The 18298-nt window shown below is 46.5% G+C and overlaps 1 protein-coding gene and 1 pseudogene across 1 annotated transcript; one reads left to right on the forward strand and one right to left on the reverse strand.

The window, feature by feature from the left end:
* LOC135520706 (small conductance calcium-activated potassium channel protein 2-like) overlaps window positions 1–18298 on the reverse strand; it is a 130764-nt pseudogene that overhangs the window by 84807 nt on the left and 27659 nt on the right.
* On the forward strand, window positions 11965–17420 carry LOC135521268 (uncharacterized). Its single transcript, XM_064947193.1, has 5 exons — window positions 11965–12025; window positions 12664–12797; window positions 14005–14190; window positions 16328–16441; window positions 16626–17420. Exons 1-5 carry the CDS (start codon window positions 11965–11967, stop codon window positions 17418–17420), a joined length of 1290 nt encoding a protein of 429 aa, XP_064803265.1.

The following is an 18298-nucleotide window of genomic DNA, read 5'->3' on the forward strand; positions in this document are numbered from 1 at the left end:
AACATACTGAATGTACCCAGTGTTTCCTAACAAGGTCTGATATTAACATACTGTTAAATGTACCCAGTGTTTCTCTAACAAGGTCTGATATTAACATACTGAATGTACCCAGTGTTTCCCTAACAAGGTCTGATATTAACATACTGAATGTACCCAGTGTTTCTCTAACAAGGTCTGATATTAACATACTGAATGTACCCAGTGTTTCCTAACAAGGTCTGACAAGGTCTGATATTAACATACTGAATGTACCCAGTGTTTCTCTAACAAGGTCTGATATTAACATACTGTTAGAATGTACCCAGTGTTTCCCTAACAAGGTCTGATATTAACATACTGAATGTACCCAGTGTTTCCCTCACAAGGTCTGATATTAACATACTGAATGTACCCAGTGTTTCTCTAACAAGGTCTCTAACAAGGTCTGATATTAACATACTGAATGTACCCGGTGTTTCCCTAACAAGGTCTGATATTAACATACTGTTAGAATGTACCCAGTGTTTCTCTAACAAGGTCTGATATTAACATACTGAATGTACCCAGTGTTTCCCTCACAAGGTCTGATATTAACATACTGAATGTACCCAGTGTTTCTCTAACAAGGTCTGATATTAACATACTGAATGTACCCAGTGTTTCTCTAACAAGGTCTGATATTAACATACTGTTAGAATGTACCCAGTGTTTCCCTAACAAGGTCTGATATTAACATACTGAATGTACCCAGTGTTTCCCTCACAAGGTCTGATATTAACATACTGAATGTACCCAGTGTTTCTCTAACAAGGTCTGATATTAACATACTGTTAGAATGTACCCAGTGTTTCTCTAACAAGGTCTGATATTAACATACTGAATGTACCCAGTGTTTCCCTAACAAGGTCTGATATTAACATACTGAATGTACCCAGTGTTTCCCTCACAAGGTCTGATATTAACATACGGTTAGAATGTACCCAGTGTTTCTCTAACAAGGTCTGATATTAACATACTGAATGTACCCAGTGTTTCTCTAACAAGGTCTGATATTAACATACTGAATGTACCCAGTGTTTCCCTATCAAGGTCTGATATTAACATACTGTTAGAATGTACCCAGTGTTTCCCTAACAAGGTCTGATATTAACATACTGAATGTACCCAGTGTTTCCCTAACAAGGTCTGATATTAACATACTGAATGTACCCAGTGTTTCTCTAACAAGGTCTGATATTAACATACTGTTAGAATGTACCCAGTGTTTCTCTAACAAGGTCTGATATTAACATACTGAATGTACCCAGTGTTTCCCTAACAAGGTCTGATATTAACATACTGAATGTACCCAGTGTTTCCCTCACAAGGTCTGATATTAACATACGGTTAGAATGTACCCAGTGTTTCTCTAACAAGGTCTGATATTAACATACTGAATGTACCCAGTGTTTCTCTAACAAGGTCTGATATTAACATACTGAATGTACCCAGTGTTTCCCTATCAAGGTCTGATATTAACATACTGTTAGAATGTACCCAGTGTTTCCCTAACAAGGTCTGATATTAACATACTGAATGTACCCAGTGTTTCCCTAACAAGGTCTGATATTAACATACTGAATGTACCCAGTGTTTCTCTAACAAGGTCTGATATTAACATACTGTTAGAATGTACCCAGTGTTTCCCTAACAAGGTCTGATATTAACATACTGAATGTACCCAGTGTTTCCCTCACAAGGTCTGATATTAACATACTGAATGTACCCAGTGTTTCTCTAACAAGGTCTGATATTAACATACTGAATGTACCCAGTGTTTCTCTAACAAGGTCTGATATTAACATACTGAATGTACCCAGTGTTTCTCTAACAAGGTCTGATATTAACATACTGAATGTACCCAGTGTTTCTCTAACAAGGTCTGATATTAACATACTGAATGTACCCAGTGTTTCCCTAACAAGGTCTGATATTAACATACTGAATGTACCCAGTGTTTCCCTAACAAGGTCTGATATTAACATACTGAATGTACCCAGTGTTTCCCTAACAAGGTCTGATATTAACATACTGTTAGAATGTACCCAGTGTTTCCCTAACAAGGTCTGATATTAACATACTGAATGTACCCAACGTTTCCCTCACAAGGTCTGATATTAACATAATGTTAGAATGTACCCAGTATTTCCCTCACAAGGTCTGATATTAACATACTGAATGTACCCAGTGTTTCCCTCACAAGGTCTGATATTAACATACTGAATGTACCCAGTGTTTCTCTAACAAGGTCTGATATTAACATACTGAATGTACCCAGTGTTTCTCTAACAAGGTCTGATATTAACATACTGAATGTACCCAGTGTTTCCCTCACAAGGTCTGATATTAACATACTGAATGTACCCAGTGTTTCTCTAACAAGGTCTGATATTAACATACTGAATGTACCCAGTGTTTCTCTAACAAGGTCTGATATTAACATACTGAATGTACCCAGTGTTTCCCTCACAAGGTCTGATATTAACATACTGAATGTACCCAATGTTTCCTCACAAGGTCTGATATTAACATACTGAATGTACCCAGTGTTTCTCTAACAAGGTCTGATATTAACATACTGAATGTACCCAGTGTTTCCCTCACAAGGTCTGATATTAACATACTGAATGTACCCAATGTTTCCCTCACAAGGTCTGATATTAACATACTGAATGTACCCAGTGTTTCTCTAACAAGGTCTGATATTAACATACTGAATGTACCCAGTGTTTCCCTCACAAGGTCTGATATTAACATACTGAATGTACCCAATGTTTCCCTCACAAGGTCTGATATTAACATACTGAATGTACCCAGTGTTTCTCTAATAAGGTCTGATATTAACATACTGTTAGAATGTACCCAGTGTTTCCCTCACAAGGTCTGATATTAACATACTGAATGTACCCAGTGTTTCTCTAACAAGGTCTGATATTAACATACTGAATGTACCCAGTGTTTCCCTCACAACGTCTGATATTAACATACTGTTAGAATGTACCCAGTGTTTCCCTCACAAGGTCTGATATTAACATACTGAATGTACCCAGTGTTTCTCTAATAAGGTCTGATATTAACATACTGAATGTACCCAGTGTGGACATAGAGAGAACAGGGAGAGGAGGTCAGGGAAACAGAGAGAGGGGGACAGACAGGAAGGTGGACATAGAGAGAACACGGAGAGGAGGTAAGGGAAACAGGGAGAGGGGGACAGACAGGAAGGTGGACATAGAGAGAACAGGGAGAGGAGGTAAGGAAACAGAGAGAGGGGGACAGACAGGAAGGTGGACATAGAGAGAACAGGGAGAGGAGGTAAGGGAAACAGAGAAAGGGGGACAGACAGGAAGGTGGACATAGAGAGAACAGGGAGAGGAGGTAAGGGAAACAGAGAGAGGGGGACAGACAGGAAGGTAGACATAGAGAGAACAGGGAGAGGAGGTAAGGGAAACAGAGAGAGGGGGACAGACAGAAAGGTGGACATAGAGAGAACAGGGAGAGGAGCTAAGGGAAACAGAGAGAGGGGGACAGACAGGAAGGTGGACATAGAGAGAACAGGGAGAGGAGGTAAGGGAAACAGAGAGAGGGGGACAGACAGGAAGGTGGACATAGAGCGAACAGGGAGAGGAGGTAAGGGAAACAGAGAGAGGGGGACAGACAGGAAGGTGGACATAGAGAGAACAGAGAGAGGAGGTAAGGGAAACAGAGAGAGGGGGACAGACAGGAAGGTGGACATAAAGAGAACAGGGAGAGGAGGTAAGGGAAACAGAGAGAGGGGGACAGACAGGAAGGTGGACATAGAAAGAACAGGGAGAGGAGGTAAGGGAAACAGAGAGAGGGGGACAGACAGGAAGGTAGACATAGAGAGAACAGGGAGAGGAGGTAAGGGCAACAGAGAGAGGGGAACAGACAGGAAGGTAGACCTAGAGAGAACAGGGAAGGGTAGAACAATATTTAGAGGTTTCATAATTAAATAAAGTGCATGTTAACTGACTGCTATTATCTCAAAGAACAAACTGTATGAGATCTCCTGAGCCTGTGTTGACTTCAGACCTTATTTTCTGTGTTTATTCCAAAACCCTGTTCTTCCCTCATTCATTTTCCACATAGGGATCGCTGAACGAACCAGTTATTTCCAGATTTTAGGACCACAAGCTGGCGAGCTCTATACAGAGAGTCTGAAATAGGTTGACACTTCATAGACAAAGCAAGATGTGAAGACAGTGAAAGAGGGAGAGAGATACAGACGGAGAGAGGTAGAACAGGGTTAAGGGGTATATTTAGAGGGATGAGGGTAGAATGCAAGAGAGAAGGAGAAAGTCATAGAATTGAATTGAGCCCAGAGACAGAGGAACTGAGGGGGACATAATCTGATAAAGAGAGAGAGAGGGCTGAATAGAGAGGGGGAGAGATAAAACGGTGGTAAACAGAGGTGAAGAGAGAGAGAGTGGGGGGGGGTGGAGAAAGGGAAAGAGAGAGGGCTGAATAGAGAGAGGGAGAGAGATAAAACGGTGGTAAACAGAGGTGAAGAGAGAGAGTGGGGGGGTGGAGAAAGGGAAAGAGAGAGGGCTGAATAGAGAGGGGAGAGAGATAAAACGGTGGTAAACAGAGGTGAAGAGAGAGAGAGTGGGGGGTGGAGAAAGGGAAAGAGAGAGGGCTGAATAGAGAGGGGGAGAGATAAAACGGTGGTAAACAGAGGTGAAGAGAGAGAGTGGGGGGGGGTGGAGAAAGGGAAAGAGAGAGGGCTGAATAGAGAGGGGGAGAGAGATAAAACGGTGGTAAACAGAGGTGAAGAGAGAGAGTGGGGGGGTGGTGGAGAAAGGGAAAGAGAGAGGATGGATGAATGCTAGTAACTTCAGATAGAATCCCTCTAATTTCCCCCTGCACTAGCATCCCTACCAGCAACACTCCAAGATAGAATAGATGCCCTGCACACACTGCTGTGAGTGTGCGCCTAAGGTTATAGTGTGTGTGTGTGTGTGTGTGTGTGTGTGTGTGTGTGTGTGTGTGTGTGTGTGTGTGTGTGTGTGTGTGTGTGTGTGTGTGTGTGTGTGTGTGTGTGTGTGCCTATATCCTGTTAGAAGCTGTACATATTCTGGGAATCCAATCTGTGTTGAACAACGTCTTTCATTTGGCTCAGCATCCCTTACTGCTGATGTGTGTCTGAATACTGATGAACACACACACTCAGAGCAACTCCAACAAGCATGTTGAGCATGCAACTGACAGGAAGGGAAACAGGCGTGTTGCTGATGGACAGGTGAGTCATATGACTAATAGACTATTAAATAGGCATCTAGCAGGCTGAGTCCACATGGCTAGGATCTGTAGGCTTGTGTTGACATTCCAGTTAGTCAGTTATTAAGGGAAGTGTTTTTGCCTAAATCCTCCCCTCAGCCGCCTGCATCAACCCCCTCACCTCACCTCACCTCCCCACCACAACCCAACCCCACATTTCATTTAATCAAAAGGAATTATATTGGACGGATTAACCGAAGAGCACTTTCTCTCTCTCACTCTCACTCTCTCTCTCTCTCTCTCTCTCGTTGTATCTCTCTCTCTCTCTCTCTCTCTCTCGTTGTATCTCTCTCTCTCTCTCTCTCTCTCTCTCTTTGTATCTCTCTCTCTCTCTCTCTCTCTCTCTCTCTCTCTCTCTCTCTCTCTCTCTCTCGTTGTATCTCTCTCTCTCTCTTTGTATCTCCCTCTCTCTCTCTTTGTATCTCTCTCTATTTGTATCTCTCTCTCTCTCTTTGTATCTTTCTCTCTCTCTCTCTTTGTATCTCTCTCTCTCTTTGTATCTCTCTCTCTCTCTCTCTCTCTCTCTCTCGTTGTATCTCTCTCTCTCTCTTTGTATCTCCCTCTCTCTCTTTGTATCTCTCTCTCTTTGTATCTCTCTCTCTCGCTTTGTATCTCTCTCTCTCTCTCTCTCTCTTTGTATCTCTCTCTCTCTCTCTCTCTCTCTCTCTCTTTGTATCTCTCTCTCTCTCTCGTTGTATCTCTCTCTCTCTTTGTATCTCCCTCTCTCTCTTTGTATCTCTCTCTCTTTGTATCTCTCTCTCTCTCTTTGTATCTCTCTCTCTCTTTGTATCTCTCTCTCTCTCTCTTTGTATCTCTCTCACTCTCACTCTCTCTCTCGTTCCCCTTTCCGTATTAGTGTGCCAGTCACATGCAGGAGTCAGAGGAGTGTCGGTGGATGAGTGGCTGTGTGTGAGTGTGTGTGTGTGTGTGTGTGTGTGTGTGTGTGTGTGTGTGTGTGTGTGTGTGTGTGTGTGTGTGTGTGTGTGTGTGTGTGTGTGTGTGTGTGTGTGTGTGTGTGTGTGTGTGTGTGTGTGTGTGTATGACATCGAACCTGTGAGCAGACATCAAGGGCCTTTTTTATCAAGAAGTGTTCCTGCACAGCAACACCCCTTTGCACACACACACACACACACACACACACACACACACACACACACACACACACACACACACACACACACACACACACACACACACACACACACACACACACACACACACACACACACAAACTTCCATGGGTTGGCATACAGTAAGCAGAGTATTTGAGGTTTATGCAGTCAGTCCCTTAGAGCAGCGTGACACTGTAGTTGAATAATCATCTGTCTGTGCATGACAGGGCATACTAATCTGGCATCTGGGTAGCTAGCAGGGAGATCGCTGAACCCAACTACAGAACAACAGGTCATACCATCAGATGAATATTTGTGGTGGTTTTTTTAGACAGATATGATGTAAACTAGTCCTGGACTAGAAATCTAGCTGGAACAACACCAGAGCTGTGGTTGATTTCTGCATGAATCAGGACTAATGGCCAAACAGAAATAATGAAGCATGAAGGTGTTTCTGATTGATTATCACAGTCGTCAGAAGAGGGAGAGGACTGAGTGAGTGAGTGTGTGTGTCTATTTCACCACCTCAGATTTGTAAGACCAGAGGGAGTATAAGACAGAGTGAATCCATTCAAATCCTTATTCACCAATGCAGCATAGAAGTGTTGGCAGGTTTGCCTCTTTCTCTTTCACTTAATTGGTCAATTAATGTAATTAATTAGCCAGAGAGCCCACACATCTGAGTCCCACCATTGAAATCTGACCCAAGAATGGAATTTGGCAGGCAGTAGAGCCCTTTAGACTTAGACTAGACACGTAATGTAGCGTGGTATCTATCCAGCACATCCCTGTTTCCCCTGGTTTATACAAGCACACAGGCAAGTGTTCTTCTTCTAAAACCTATCCTCCTGAGGGACAGAACACCTCATCCCCTGAGAGAGATTGTGTGGCTGTTTTGTGAATGTATTTTATGAAGGTTATTTGTGTGAGTAGGACTGTCCAGCATGTGTGTGTGTGTGTGTGTGTGTGTGTGTGTGTGTGTGTGTGTGTGTGTGTGTGTGAGTGTGTGTTACCTGGACTTCTCGTGCATGATAGGCTATGATGAGGCCCAGCAGTATGACTGTAGACAGGCTGATCAGACACTTCAAGGCCAGAGAGTACATGGAGCTCTGAGAACAAAAAACACACAGTGTTAAAAACACACACACACACACACACACACACGCACGCACGCACGCACTCATACATTTTTGTTGACATTAAGACACTTAATGTCTTAATGTCAACAAAAATATACACACCCACACCTAATATACACACCCACCCTGACCAGTAAGAACATACACATACACACTGTCAATACCATCAGTGCCAATAACCTCTAGGCAAATCCAATTCCCAGAAAGCCCTTAAATCTTTCTGTCTACATGTGTGCTCCAGATCAATGTGCTGCTTACTAACAATCAATAGCCCTCATACCAGCTCTATGCATACCTTAACCCTTCACCTCACTGCTTAGTAGAGCTATAACACACACACACACACACACACACACACACACACACACACACACACACACACACACACACACACACACACACACACACACACACACACACACACACAATCTACCTCATATATATCCACCTCTCTCTTCTTTGTTTACCCTGCTCTCTATTCATGAAAAGGAAAGGAGTGAGAGGGGGAGGTTAGGATAGTGAAGAGAGAGAGAGAGAGGGAGGTCGGAAGAGAGAAGAGAGAGAGAGGGAGGTCGGAAGAGAGAAGAGAGAGATGGGGTAGAGAAGAAGAGAGAGAGGAAGAGAGAGAATCCCTAGAGAGCAGTGTGTGTGTGTGTGTGTCTGTGTGTGAGTGAGTGTGTACGTGCGTGTGTCTGCATGTTTGTTCATGTGCATGTGTGTGTTCGCATGTATGTATATACGTGTGTGTGTGTGTGTGTGTGTGTGTGTGTGTGCCCTTGCCAAAGGAGGTAGGAGTGAGTGATAATGTCTGTGTTCTATGTTTCAGTCTCTTAACTCCAGGCACAATGTTGTGTTATAAGTATTTGTGTATAACTGTTTTTAACTCTAGTCTGTGTGTGGAGTGTGTTTCACTTACGCTAGTGTGTGTGTGTGTGTGCAGTGTTAACGGCTGTAATCATATTTACATGATTAATTTCCTCCTCTGGTTCGCTAAACCACAGCGACGGCCAGCTCATTTGCATGTTCCCTCTTCCTGTAATTGTAAGCGGATTGACTATATCAGACTGAATGCACTTTCCACCTTTTATATAACAGCATACACACCCCCCCACACACACACACACATACACACCCACATACACACCCCCCCACACACACACACATACACACACACATACACACCCACATACACACCCACACACACATACACACACACATACACACACACATACACACACACACACACATACACACCCCCCACACACATACACACACACACACACACACACACCCACACACACATACACACACACATACACACCCACATACACACCCCCCCACACACACACACACATACACACACACATACACACCCACATACACACCCACACACACATACACACCCACACACACATACACACACACACACACACACACCCACACACCCACCCACCCACCCACCCACCCACCCACCCACCCACCCACATACACACACACACACACATACACACTGGTGTGGTTTATGTCCAGTGCATCCAGACAGAATGAACAATGTTTGGTTTTTCCTCTCTTTCTTTCTGACGGTTCACCTACAGCACTCTCCCGCTCTTTTCTCTCTTTCTCTACACCTCTTCTTTTCCTCTCTCTGTATTCTGTCTGTTAAATCTAAGCTCTCCGTTTCCAGGGGAAAGATCAAAATACAATGTCTTGCTCTGTCATCATGAACATTTGGATTCCAGCCATGTCACACAAGATTGACTTCAAAATTGGACATCCATCCATGTCCTGAGGACATAGAGAGATGCCTTCAAAACCCACAACTATCGGCCACGTTGAGCTCGGGCTCTGAGAGTTGCATGTTCAATCCCAATGCTAGGCACTCATTTTCATTTTGGGGTGTTAACCCTATCCCAATTCTTAACCCATAACTTAACCATTCAGAATGAATGAAGGTTGATGCACAGCAGGAGAAGCAAGCCAGGCTGTCAAAAACATTTCCAAATTTGACGTTTGGAGAAACATGTATAAACGTCAGAATCTGAAGTCAAATGGTTAAAACCGTGAGATCTTGTTGTTGATTCATGTACTCAACAAAACAATGTTAGCCATCTGAATTAAATTCAACTCCAGAACCATTCAAACATGCATTTTCACTGCACACCAAGGTCATCTTTGATTTATTCCTAGAAACACTGTTTCCAGTTTTGATTCTTGGTTAATCTCTCTTTCTCTCCCCCATCTTTCCCTCCCCTCTCTCTCCTGTCTTTCCCTCCCCTCTCTCACCTATCTTTCCCTCCCCTCTCTCCCATATCTTTCCCTCCCCTCTCAGACCTCTCAATTAAATTCAAAGGGCTTTATTGGCATGGGAAACATCAGGTCTGAATATTTATGTAAATAAGTTATTTCTGTTTTGTATGTTTTATAAATTTGCAAAGCATTGTGCACATAGCCTGTCTTCTCTTGAGAGCCAGGTCTGCCTACAGTGGCATTTCTCAAAAGCAAGGCTATGCTCACTGAGTCTGTACATAGTAAAAGCTTCCCTTAGTTTTGAGTGAATCACAGTGGTCAGGTATTCTGCCACTGTGTACTCTCTGTTTGGGGCCAAATAACATTTCACTTTGCTCTTTTTTGGTCAATTTTTTCCGATGGGTCAAGTAATAATAATTTTGTTTTCTCATGATTTGGTTGGTTCTAATTGTGTTGCTGTCCTGAGGCTCTGTTGGGTTTTTGTTATTGAAGGTTTAGGAATTGCTTCCTTTTAGATGGTTATAGAATTTAACAGCTCTTTTCTGGAAATGGTTAATTAGTGGGTATCGGCCTAATTCTGCTTTGCATTATTATGAGTCTCAATTTAGTCTTTGTCCCATTTTGTGAATTATAGGCTGGCCAGCGAACCCCAGACCTCACAACCATAAAAGGAAATGGGTTCTATGACTGATTCAAATATTTTTTACCAGATTGTAATAGGGATGTCAAATTGTATGTTCCTTTTGATGGCGTAAAAGGTCCTTCTTGGCTTGTCTCGCAGATCATTCACAGCTTTGTGGAAGTTACCTGTGGCGCTGATGTTTAGGCTGAGGTATGGATAGTTTTTTGATGTGTTCCAGGGAAACAGTGTCTAGATGGAATTTGTGGTCCTGGCAACTGGACCTTTTTTGGAACACTATTATTTTGGTCTTACTGAGATTTACTGTCAGGGCCCAGGTGTGACAGAATCTGTGCAGATGCTCTAGGTGCTGCTGTAGGCCCTCCTTGGTTGGGGAAAGAACCACCAGATCTTCAGCAAATTCCTTGCCAATTCGTTGATATATATGTTGACGAGGGTGGGGCTCAAGCAGCATCACTGTCTCTCCCCACAGCCCTGTGGAAAGAAATGTGTGTTTTTTTTGCCAATTTTAACAGCAAACTGTCACGAATCCCGTTTCCTGAGTGTGTTTTTTTGCCTGTGTTCTGTCCTGGAGTGTTTTTTTCCGGCGTCCTGGAACGCACCCTGTCTGGTTGCCGGGCAATGTAGCCAGTTGGGAGTTCTGATTACCCGCACCTGTATCCCATCAGCTATCTGCACACCTGGTCCTGATCATCATCTCTCCTCTTCATAAGCCCGGACCTGACATCCATTCCCTGCCGGATCGTTAGCCATGAACAGTATTTCGTGCCATAGTATCAGCCTCAAGTTGGATAGAATTTGTTTTGTTGTTTTTTACGTATTGCTTGCCTTAAACTTACCTCCGTTTGTTCTGTCTTCAGTTACTCACCCGGATCATTTACCCCATTCCCGCCTGGTCGTCGGAGAATTCCGCTACCCCATTGGATCCACCTATTTACTCCCATCAACTCACCACCGCTGCCCGCTACGCCACCTGGATATATCTACCCATTCACATTCACTTGTAAATAAATACTCACCTTCTTCCTACTCTCCTTGTCCTGGTTTGCTTCTGGGTTCGATTTTGAAAGAACGTGACAGAACGATCCGGCCAGTGATGAACCCAGCGGACCTGGACTCCGTTTGCCATACAATTACCCAGCAGGAGAGGATGTTGGGACAACACAACACGGCGCTACACGAGATAGCGGGTTCAATCCGGAATTTATCGGATAGATTAACGAGTATCCAGGATCAGCTCAGGTTGCCGGCGGATTATCCACCACCTGTTTCACCCATATCACCTGCCGATTCGGGAGCGGGTTCCTTCCGTGAGCCCAAGGTTCCGACACCGGAGAAGTACGAGGGAGATCTGGGAGGATGCCGTTAATTTCTTTTACAGTGTGGGTTACTTTTGGATCTGCAGCCCTACTCTTACGCCACAGATAAGGCTAGGATAGCTTTTGTTATTGAGCTGCTGCGTGGTAGAGCTCTGGAATGGGCTTCAGCTGTTTGGGAACGACGGGACACATGCATGACGTCATACCAGGGTTTCACGGCAGAGATGAGAAAGCTTTTTGACCATCCAGTCCGAGGTAAGGACGCAGCTAAACGTTTGTTCTCTCTTTGCCAAGGAGCTCGCAGTGTGGCAGACTTTGTGATAGAATTCAGGACATTGGCTGTGGAGAGTGGTTGGAATGAGGAATCACTACAAGCGTTTTTTTACCAGGGGTTGTCGAAGCAACTCAAGGACGAGCTGATCTCCTATCCAGAGCCTAGTGACCTAGATAGTTTGGTCACCTTAGCTATTCGGGTAGATAATAGAGTCCGAGAGAGAAGGAGGGAGAAGCAGTGGGGTCCATCTAATCAATCTGAGACTCGGTTACCATTCGGGTCAGGAAGTGGACCAGAACGTGTTGATCATTTTCCCTCACACGGGATTAGTGGAGGAGTCCTGCCGCCAGATACTTAACCTATGCAAGTGGGGCGGCACGGGTTAACTAAGGACGAGCGCCAACGTAGACGTGAGACCAACAGCTGCCTCTACTGTGGTAGCTGGGGACATTACATCTCCGTTTGTCCTCAGCGCCCTTTAAACTGCTCAGCTCGTTAAGTTTGGGAGGTTTGTTAGCGAGCCAGTTTCAACCTCTCAAGAGCCCTGTCAGACCTTGTTTTCCTGCTACCCTCATAAATAAGAATCAGAGTTTAGCGATTAACGCTTTCATCGATTCAGGTGCCGATGACAGCTTCATTGATGCCGACTTAGTGGAACAGCTGGGGCTTTCCAAGGAGCAATTACCGGAAGCCATTGAAGCAACCACTCTGAACGGCAGTAGTCTGGCACGGATCACTATGAGGACTGAACCGGTTAAGATGTTGTTGTCGGGGAATCATTCAGAGGTTATTTCTTTTTTCATTTTGCCTTCCCCCCATGTTCCTCTGGTTCTTGGATACCCCTGGCTAAGAGAACACAATCCTTTGTTCGATTGGGTGACTGGTAATGTAACTAGTTGGAGCATTGAGTGACATGCAAACTGCCTCAGGACTGCCTGTTCTCATGCTGTCCCCAGTCGGGTCAGTGAGTCTGCTCCTCCTGATTTGTCCCATCAAGTACCCCTTGCCCTTGATGAGCTCCGCTTTCGATTCTTTACAGGGTGCTACTGTGTTTACGAAGCTTGATCTACACAATGCGTATCATCTGGTTCGGATCAAAGAGGGGGACGAGTGGTTGACTGGATTCAATACACCTATGGGACATTTCGAGTACCAGGTGACGCCGTTTGGACTTTCCAACGCTCCAGCAGTGTTCCAAAGTTTGGTGAATGACGTGCTGAGGGATATGATCGGTCTGTTTGTGTTCGTTTACCTGGATGACATCCTGATTTTCTCCAAGGAGCTTTCCAGCCACATCCAGCATGTTAAGCAGGTCCTGCAGCGGTTATTGGAGAACCGTCTGTTTGTGAAGGCAGAGAAGTGTGATTTTCACGCCCACACTTCATCCTTCCTCGGGTACATCATCTCCAGGGGTGAGATCAAGATGGACCAAGAGAAGGTTCGGGCGGTTCGGGATTGGGCCCGGCCCGGTACGAGATTGCAGCTCCAGAGATTCCTGGGATTTGCGAACTTCTATCGGAGGTTTATCCGTGATTACAGCCGGGTGGCCGCCCCTTTAACTGCTCTGACGTCTTGCACCAGAATTTTCTGTTGGACTCCTGAGGCAGACCGAGCATTTCTGAACTTGAAGAGCCGATTCACCAACGCGCCGATTCTCTCTCAACCTGACACTTCCCATCAGTTTGTTGTTGAGGTGGACGCGTCTGATGTGGGGGTGGGCGCCATCCTGTCCCAGCGTAGCTCCACTGATGGTAAACTCCATCCCTGCGCCTTCTACTCTTGTCGTCTTTCACCAGCTGAGAGAAACTATGATGTGGGTAACCGGGAGCTTCTCGCTGTGAAGCTTGCCTTGGAGGAGTGGCGTCACTGGTTGGAGGGAGCGGAGCAACCGTTTGTGGTCTGGACTGACCACAAGAATCTGGCTTACGTGCAATCGGCTAAACGTCTCAACTCCCGTCAGGCCAGGTGGGCTTTGTTTTTTGGACGCTTCAATTTTTCCCTGACGTTCCGACCTGGGTCGAAGAACGGCAAGTCGGACGCCTTGTCCCGGATGTTCTCCAAGACGGATGAGAGTGGGGCCAAGACTGAGACGATTCTTCCCCAGAACCTTGTCGTGGGAGCCGTTACATGGAGGATTGAGGAGGATGTGATGGCGGCCCTTCGGACGCAGCCCGGCCCCGGTAACGGTCCACCCGGTCGGTTGTGCCTGAGTCGGTCCGTTCTGCTGTTCTTCAGTGGTCCCACGCCAGCAAGATAGCTTGTCACCCTGGCGTTGCTCGGACTATGGCGCTACTGCTCAGACGATTTTGGTGGCCTGCCATGGGAGAAGATACCCGGAGGTTTGTTGCCGCATGTCCTGTTTGTGCTCAGAACAAAAGTACCAATCGGCCCAGCTCTGGGCTTCTTCACCCCCTACCTATTCCTCGGCGACCTTGGTCGCATCTGGCCCTGGATTTTGTCACGGGATTGCCCCCTTCTGGGGGACAGTTACTCACCCGGATCATTTACCCCAATCCCGCCTGGTCGTCAGAGAATTCCGCTACCCCATTGGATCCACCTATTTACTCCCATCAACTCACCACCGCTGCCCGCTATGCCACCTGGTTATAGCCTCTGTTAGCCTCTGGAACTGCCGATCTGCGGCCAACAAGGCAGAGTTCATCTCAGCCTATGCCTCCCTCCAGTCCCTCGACTTCTTGGCACTGACGGAAACATGGATCACCACAGACAACACTGCTACTCCTACTGCTCTCTCTTCGTCCGCCCACGTGTTCTCGCACACCCCGAGAGCTTCTGGTCAGCGGGGTGGTGGCACCGGGATCCTCATCTCTCCCAAGTGGTCATTCTCTCTTTCTCCCCTTACCCATCTGTCTATCGCCTCCTTTGAATTCCATGCTGTCACAGTTACCAGCCCTTTCAAGCTTAACATCCTTATCATTTATCGCCCTCCAGGTTCCTCGGAGAGTTCATCAATGAGCTTGATGCCTTGATAAGCTCCTTTCCTGAGGACGGCTCACCTCTCACAGTCCTGGGCGACTTTAACCTCCCCACGTCTACCTTTGACTCATTCCTCTCTGCCTCCTTCTTTCCACTCCTCTCCTCTTTTGACCTCACCCTCTCACCTTCCCCCTACTCACAAGGCAGGCAATACGCTCGACCTCATCTTTACTAGATGCTGTTCTTCCACTAACCTCATTGCAACTCCCCTCCAAGTCTCCGACCACTACCTTGTATCCTTTTCCCTCTCGCTCTCATCCAACACTTCCCACACTGCCCCTACTCGGATGGTATCGCGCCGTCCCAACCTTCGCTCTCTCTCCCCCGCTACTCTCTCCTCTTCCATCCTATCTCCTGATTCTGCCTCCTCAACCCTCCTCTCTTCCCTTTCTGCATCCTTTGACTCTCTATGTCCCCTATCCTCCAGGCCGGCTCGGTCCTCCCCTCCCGCTCCGTGGCTCGACGACTCATTGCGAGCTCACAGAACAGTGCTCCGGGCAGCCGAGCGGAAATGGAGGAAAACTCGCCTCCCTGCGGACCTGGCATCCTTTCACTCCCTCCTCTCTACATTTTCCTCCTCTGTCTCTGCTGCTAAAGCCACTTTCTTCCACTCTAAATTCCAAGCATCTGCCTCTAACCCTAGGAAGCTCTTTGCCAACTTCTCCTCCCTCCTGAATCCTCCTCCCCCTCCCCCCCTCCTCCCTCTCTGCAGATGACTTCGTCAACCATTTTGAAAAGAAGGTCGACGACATCCGATCCTCGTTTGCTAAGTCAAACGACACCGCTGGTTCTGCTCACACTGCCCTGCCCTGTGCTCTGACCTCTTTCTCCCCTCTCTCTCCAGATGAAATCTCGCTTCTTGTGACGGCCGGCCGCCCAACAACCTGCCCGCTTGACCCTATCCCCTCCTCTCTTCTCCAGACCATTTCCGGAGACCTTCTCCCTTACCTCACCTCGCTCATCAACTCATCCCTGACCGCTGGCTACGTCCCTTCCGTCTTCAAGAGAGCGAGAGTTGCACCCCTTCTGAAAAAACCTACACCCGATCCCTCCGATGTCAACAACTACAGACCAGTATCCCTTCTTTCTTTTCTCTCCAAAACTCTTGAACGTGCCGTCCTTGGCCAGCTCTCCCGCTATCTCTCTCAGAATGACCTTCTTGATCCAAATCAGTCAGGTTTCAAGACTAGTCATTCAACTGAGACTGCTCTTCTCTGTATCACGGAGGCGCTCCGCACTGCTAAAGCTAACTCTCTCCCTCTGCTCTCATCCTTCTAGACCTATCGGCTGCCTTCGACACTGTGAACCATCAGATCCTCCTCTCCACCCTCTCCGAGTTGGGCATCTCCGGTGCGGCCCACGCTTGGATTGCGTCCTACCTGACAGGTCGCTCCTACCAGGTGGCGTGTCTCCTCGCCACGCGCTCTCACCACTGGTGTCCCCCAGGGCTCTGTTCTAGGCCCTCTCCTATTCTCGCTATACACCAAGTCACTTGGCTCTGTCATAACCTCACATGGTCTCTCCTATCATTGCTATGCAGACGACACACAATTAATCTTCTCCTTTCCCCCTTCTGATGACCAGGTGGCGAATCGCATCTCTGCATGTCTGGCAGACATATCAGTGTGGATGACGGATCACCACCTCAAGCTGAACCTCGGCAAGACGGAGCTGCTCTTCCTCCCGGGGAAGGACTGCCCGTTCCATGATCTCGCCATCACGGTTGACAACTCCATTGTTTCCTCCTCCCAGAGCGCTAAGAACCTTGGCGTGATCCTGGACAACACCCTGTCGTTCTCAACTAACATCAAGGCGGTGGCCCGTTCCTGTAGGTTCATGCTCTACAACATCCGCAGAGTACGCCCCTGCCTCACACAGGAAGCGGCGCAGGTCCTAATCCAGGCACTTGTCATCTCCCGTCTGGATTACTGCAACTCGCTGTTGGCTGGGCTCCCTGCCTGTGCCATTAAACCCCTACAACTCATCCAGAACGCCGCAGCCCGTCTGGTGTTCAACCTTCCCAAGTTCTCTCACGTCACCCCGCTCCTCCGCTCTCTCCACTGGCTTCCAGTTGAAGCTCGCATCCGCTACAAGACCATGGTGCTTGCCTACGGATCTGTGAGGGGAACGGCACCGCAGTACCTCCAGGCTCTGATCAGGCCCTACACCCAAACAAGGGCACTGCGTTCATCCACCTCTGGCCTGCTCGCCTCCCTACCACTGAGGAAGTACAGTTCCCGCTCAGCCCAGTCAAAACTGTTCGCTGCTCTGGCCCCCCAATGGTGGAACAAACTCCCTCACGACGCCAGGACAGCGGAGTCAATCACCACCTTCCGGAGACACCTGAAACCCCACCTCTTCAAGGAATACCTAGGATAGGATAAAGCAATCCTTCTCACCCCCCCCTTAAATGATTTAGATGCACTATTGTAAAGTGGCTGTTCCACTGATGTCAGAAGGTGAATTCACCAATTTGTAAGTCGCTCTGGATAAGAGCGTCTGCTAAATGACTTAAATGTTAAATGTTAAATATGTACCCATTCACATTCACTTGTAAATAAATACTCACCTTCTTCCTACTCTCCTTGTCCTGGTTTGCTTCTGGGTTCAATTTTGAAAGAACGTGACACAAACTCGTTGTCTGTGTACATAATATATGTGTTTCACCCAACACCACTTTCCATCAGTTTGTATAGCAGACCCTCATGCCAAATTGAGTCAAAAGCTTTTTGGAAATAACAAAGCATGAGAAGACTTTGTCTTTGTTTTGGTTTGTTTGTTTGTCAATTAGGGTGTGCAGGGTGAATATATGGTCTGTTGTACGGTAATTTGGTACAAAGCCAATTTGACATTTGCTCAGTACATTGTTTTCACTGAATCAATCTGCTGTCTGCTGTTAATGATAATGCTGAGGATTTTCCCAAGGTTGCTGTTGATGCATATCCCACGGTAGTTATTGGTGTAAAATTTGTCTCCACTTTTGTGTATTGGGTTGACCAGTTGTTGGTTCAAAATATTGGGGAAGATGCCAGAGCTGAGGATGATGTTAAAGACTTCATGTATAGAGTTTGTGGTCTGTATAGTTTATCATTTCATTAGGATAACATCAACGCTACAGGTCTTTTGGGATTGGAGGGTTTGCATTTGGTCTTATAGTTCATTCAATGTACAGTGCCTTGCGAAAGTATTCGCCCCCCATGAACTTTGCGACCTTTTGCCACATTTCAGGCTTCAAACATAAAGATATAAAACTGTTT

The sequence above is a fragment of the Oncorhynchus masou genome, chromosome 29, assembly GCF_036934945.1.
Source record: "Oncorhynchus masou masou isolate Uvic2021 chromosome 29, UVic_Omas_1.1, whole genome shotgun sequence".
NCBI classification, from domain to species: Eukaryota; Metazoa; Chordata; class Actinopteri; order Salmoniformes; family Salmonidae; genus Oncorhynchus; species Oncorhynchus masou.

Excerpts from the sequence above, each read along its gene's own strand:
- LOC135521268 (XM_064947193.1), top strand. The coding sequence starts at position 11,965 with ATGACGTCATACCAGGGTTTCACGGCAGAGATGAGAAAGCTTTTTGAC. Across the intron at positions 12,798-14,004 it reads TCACTATGAGGACTGAACCG|GCCAGGTGGGCTTTGTTTTT; the intron begins GTTAAGATGTTG and ends AACTCCCGTCAG. Across the intron at positions 16,442-16,625 it reads TGACAGGTCGCTCCTACCAG|GTGGCGAATCGCATCTCTGC; the intron begins GTGGCGTGTCTC and ends TCTGATGACCAG.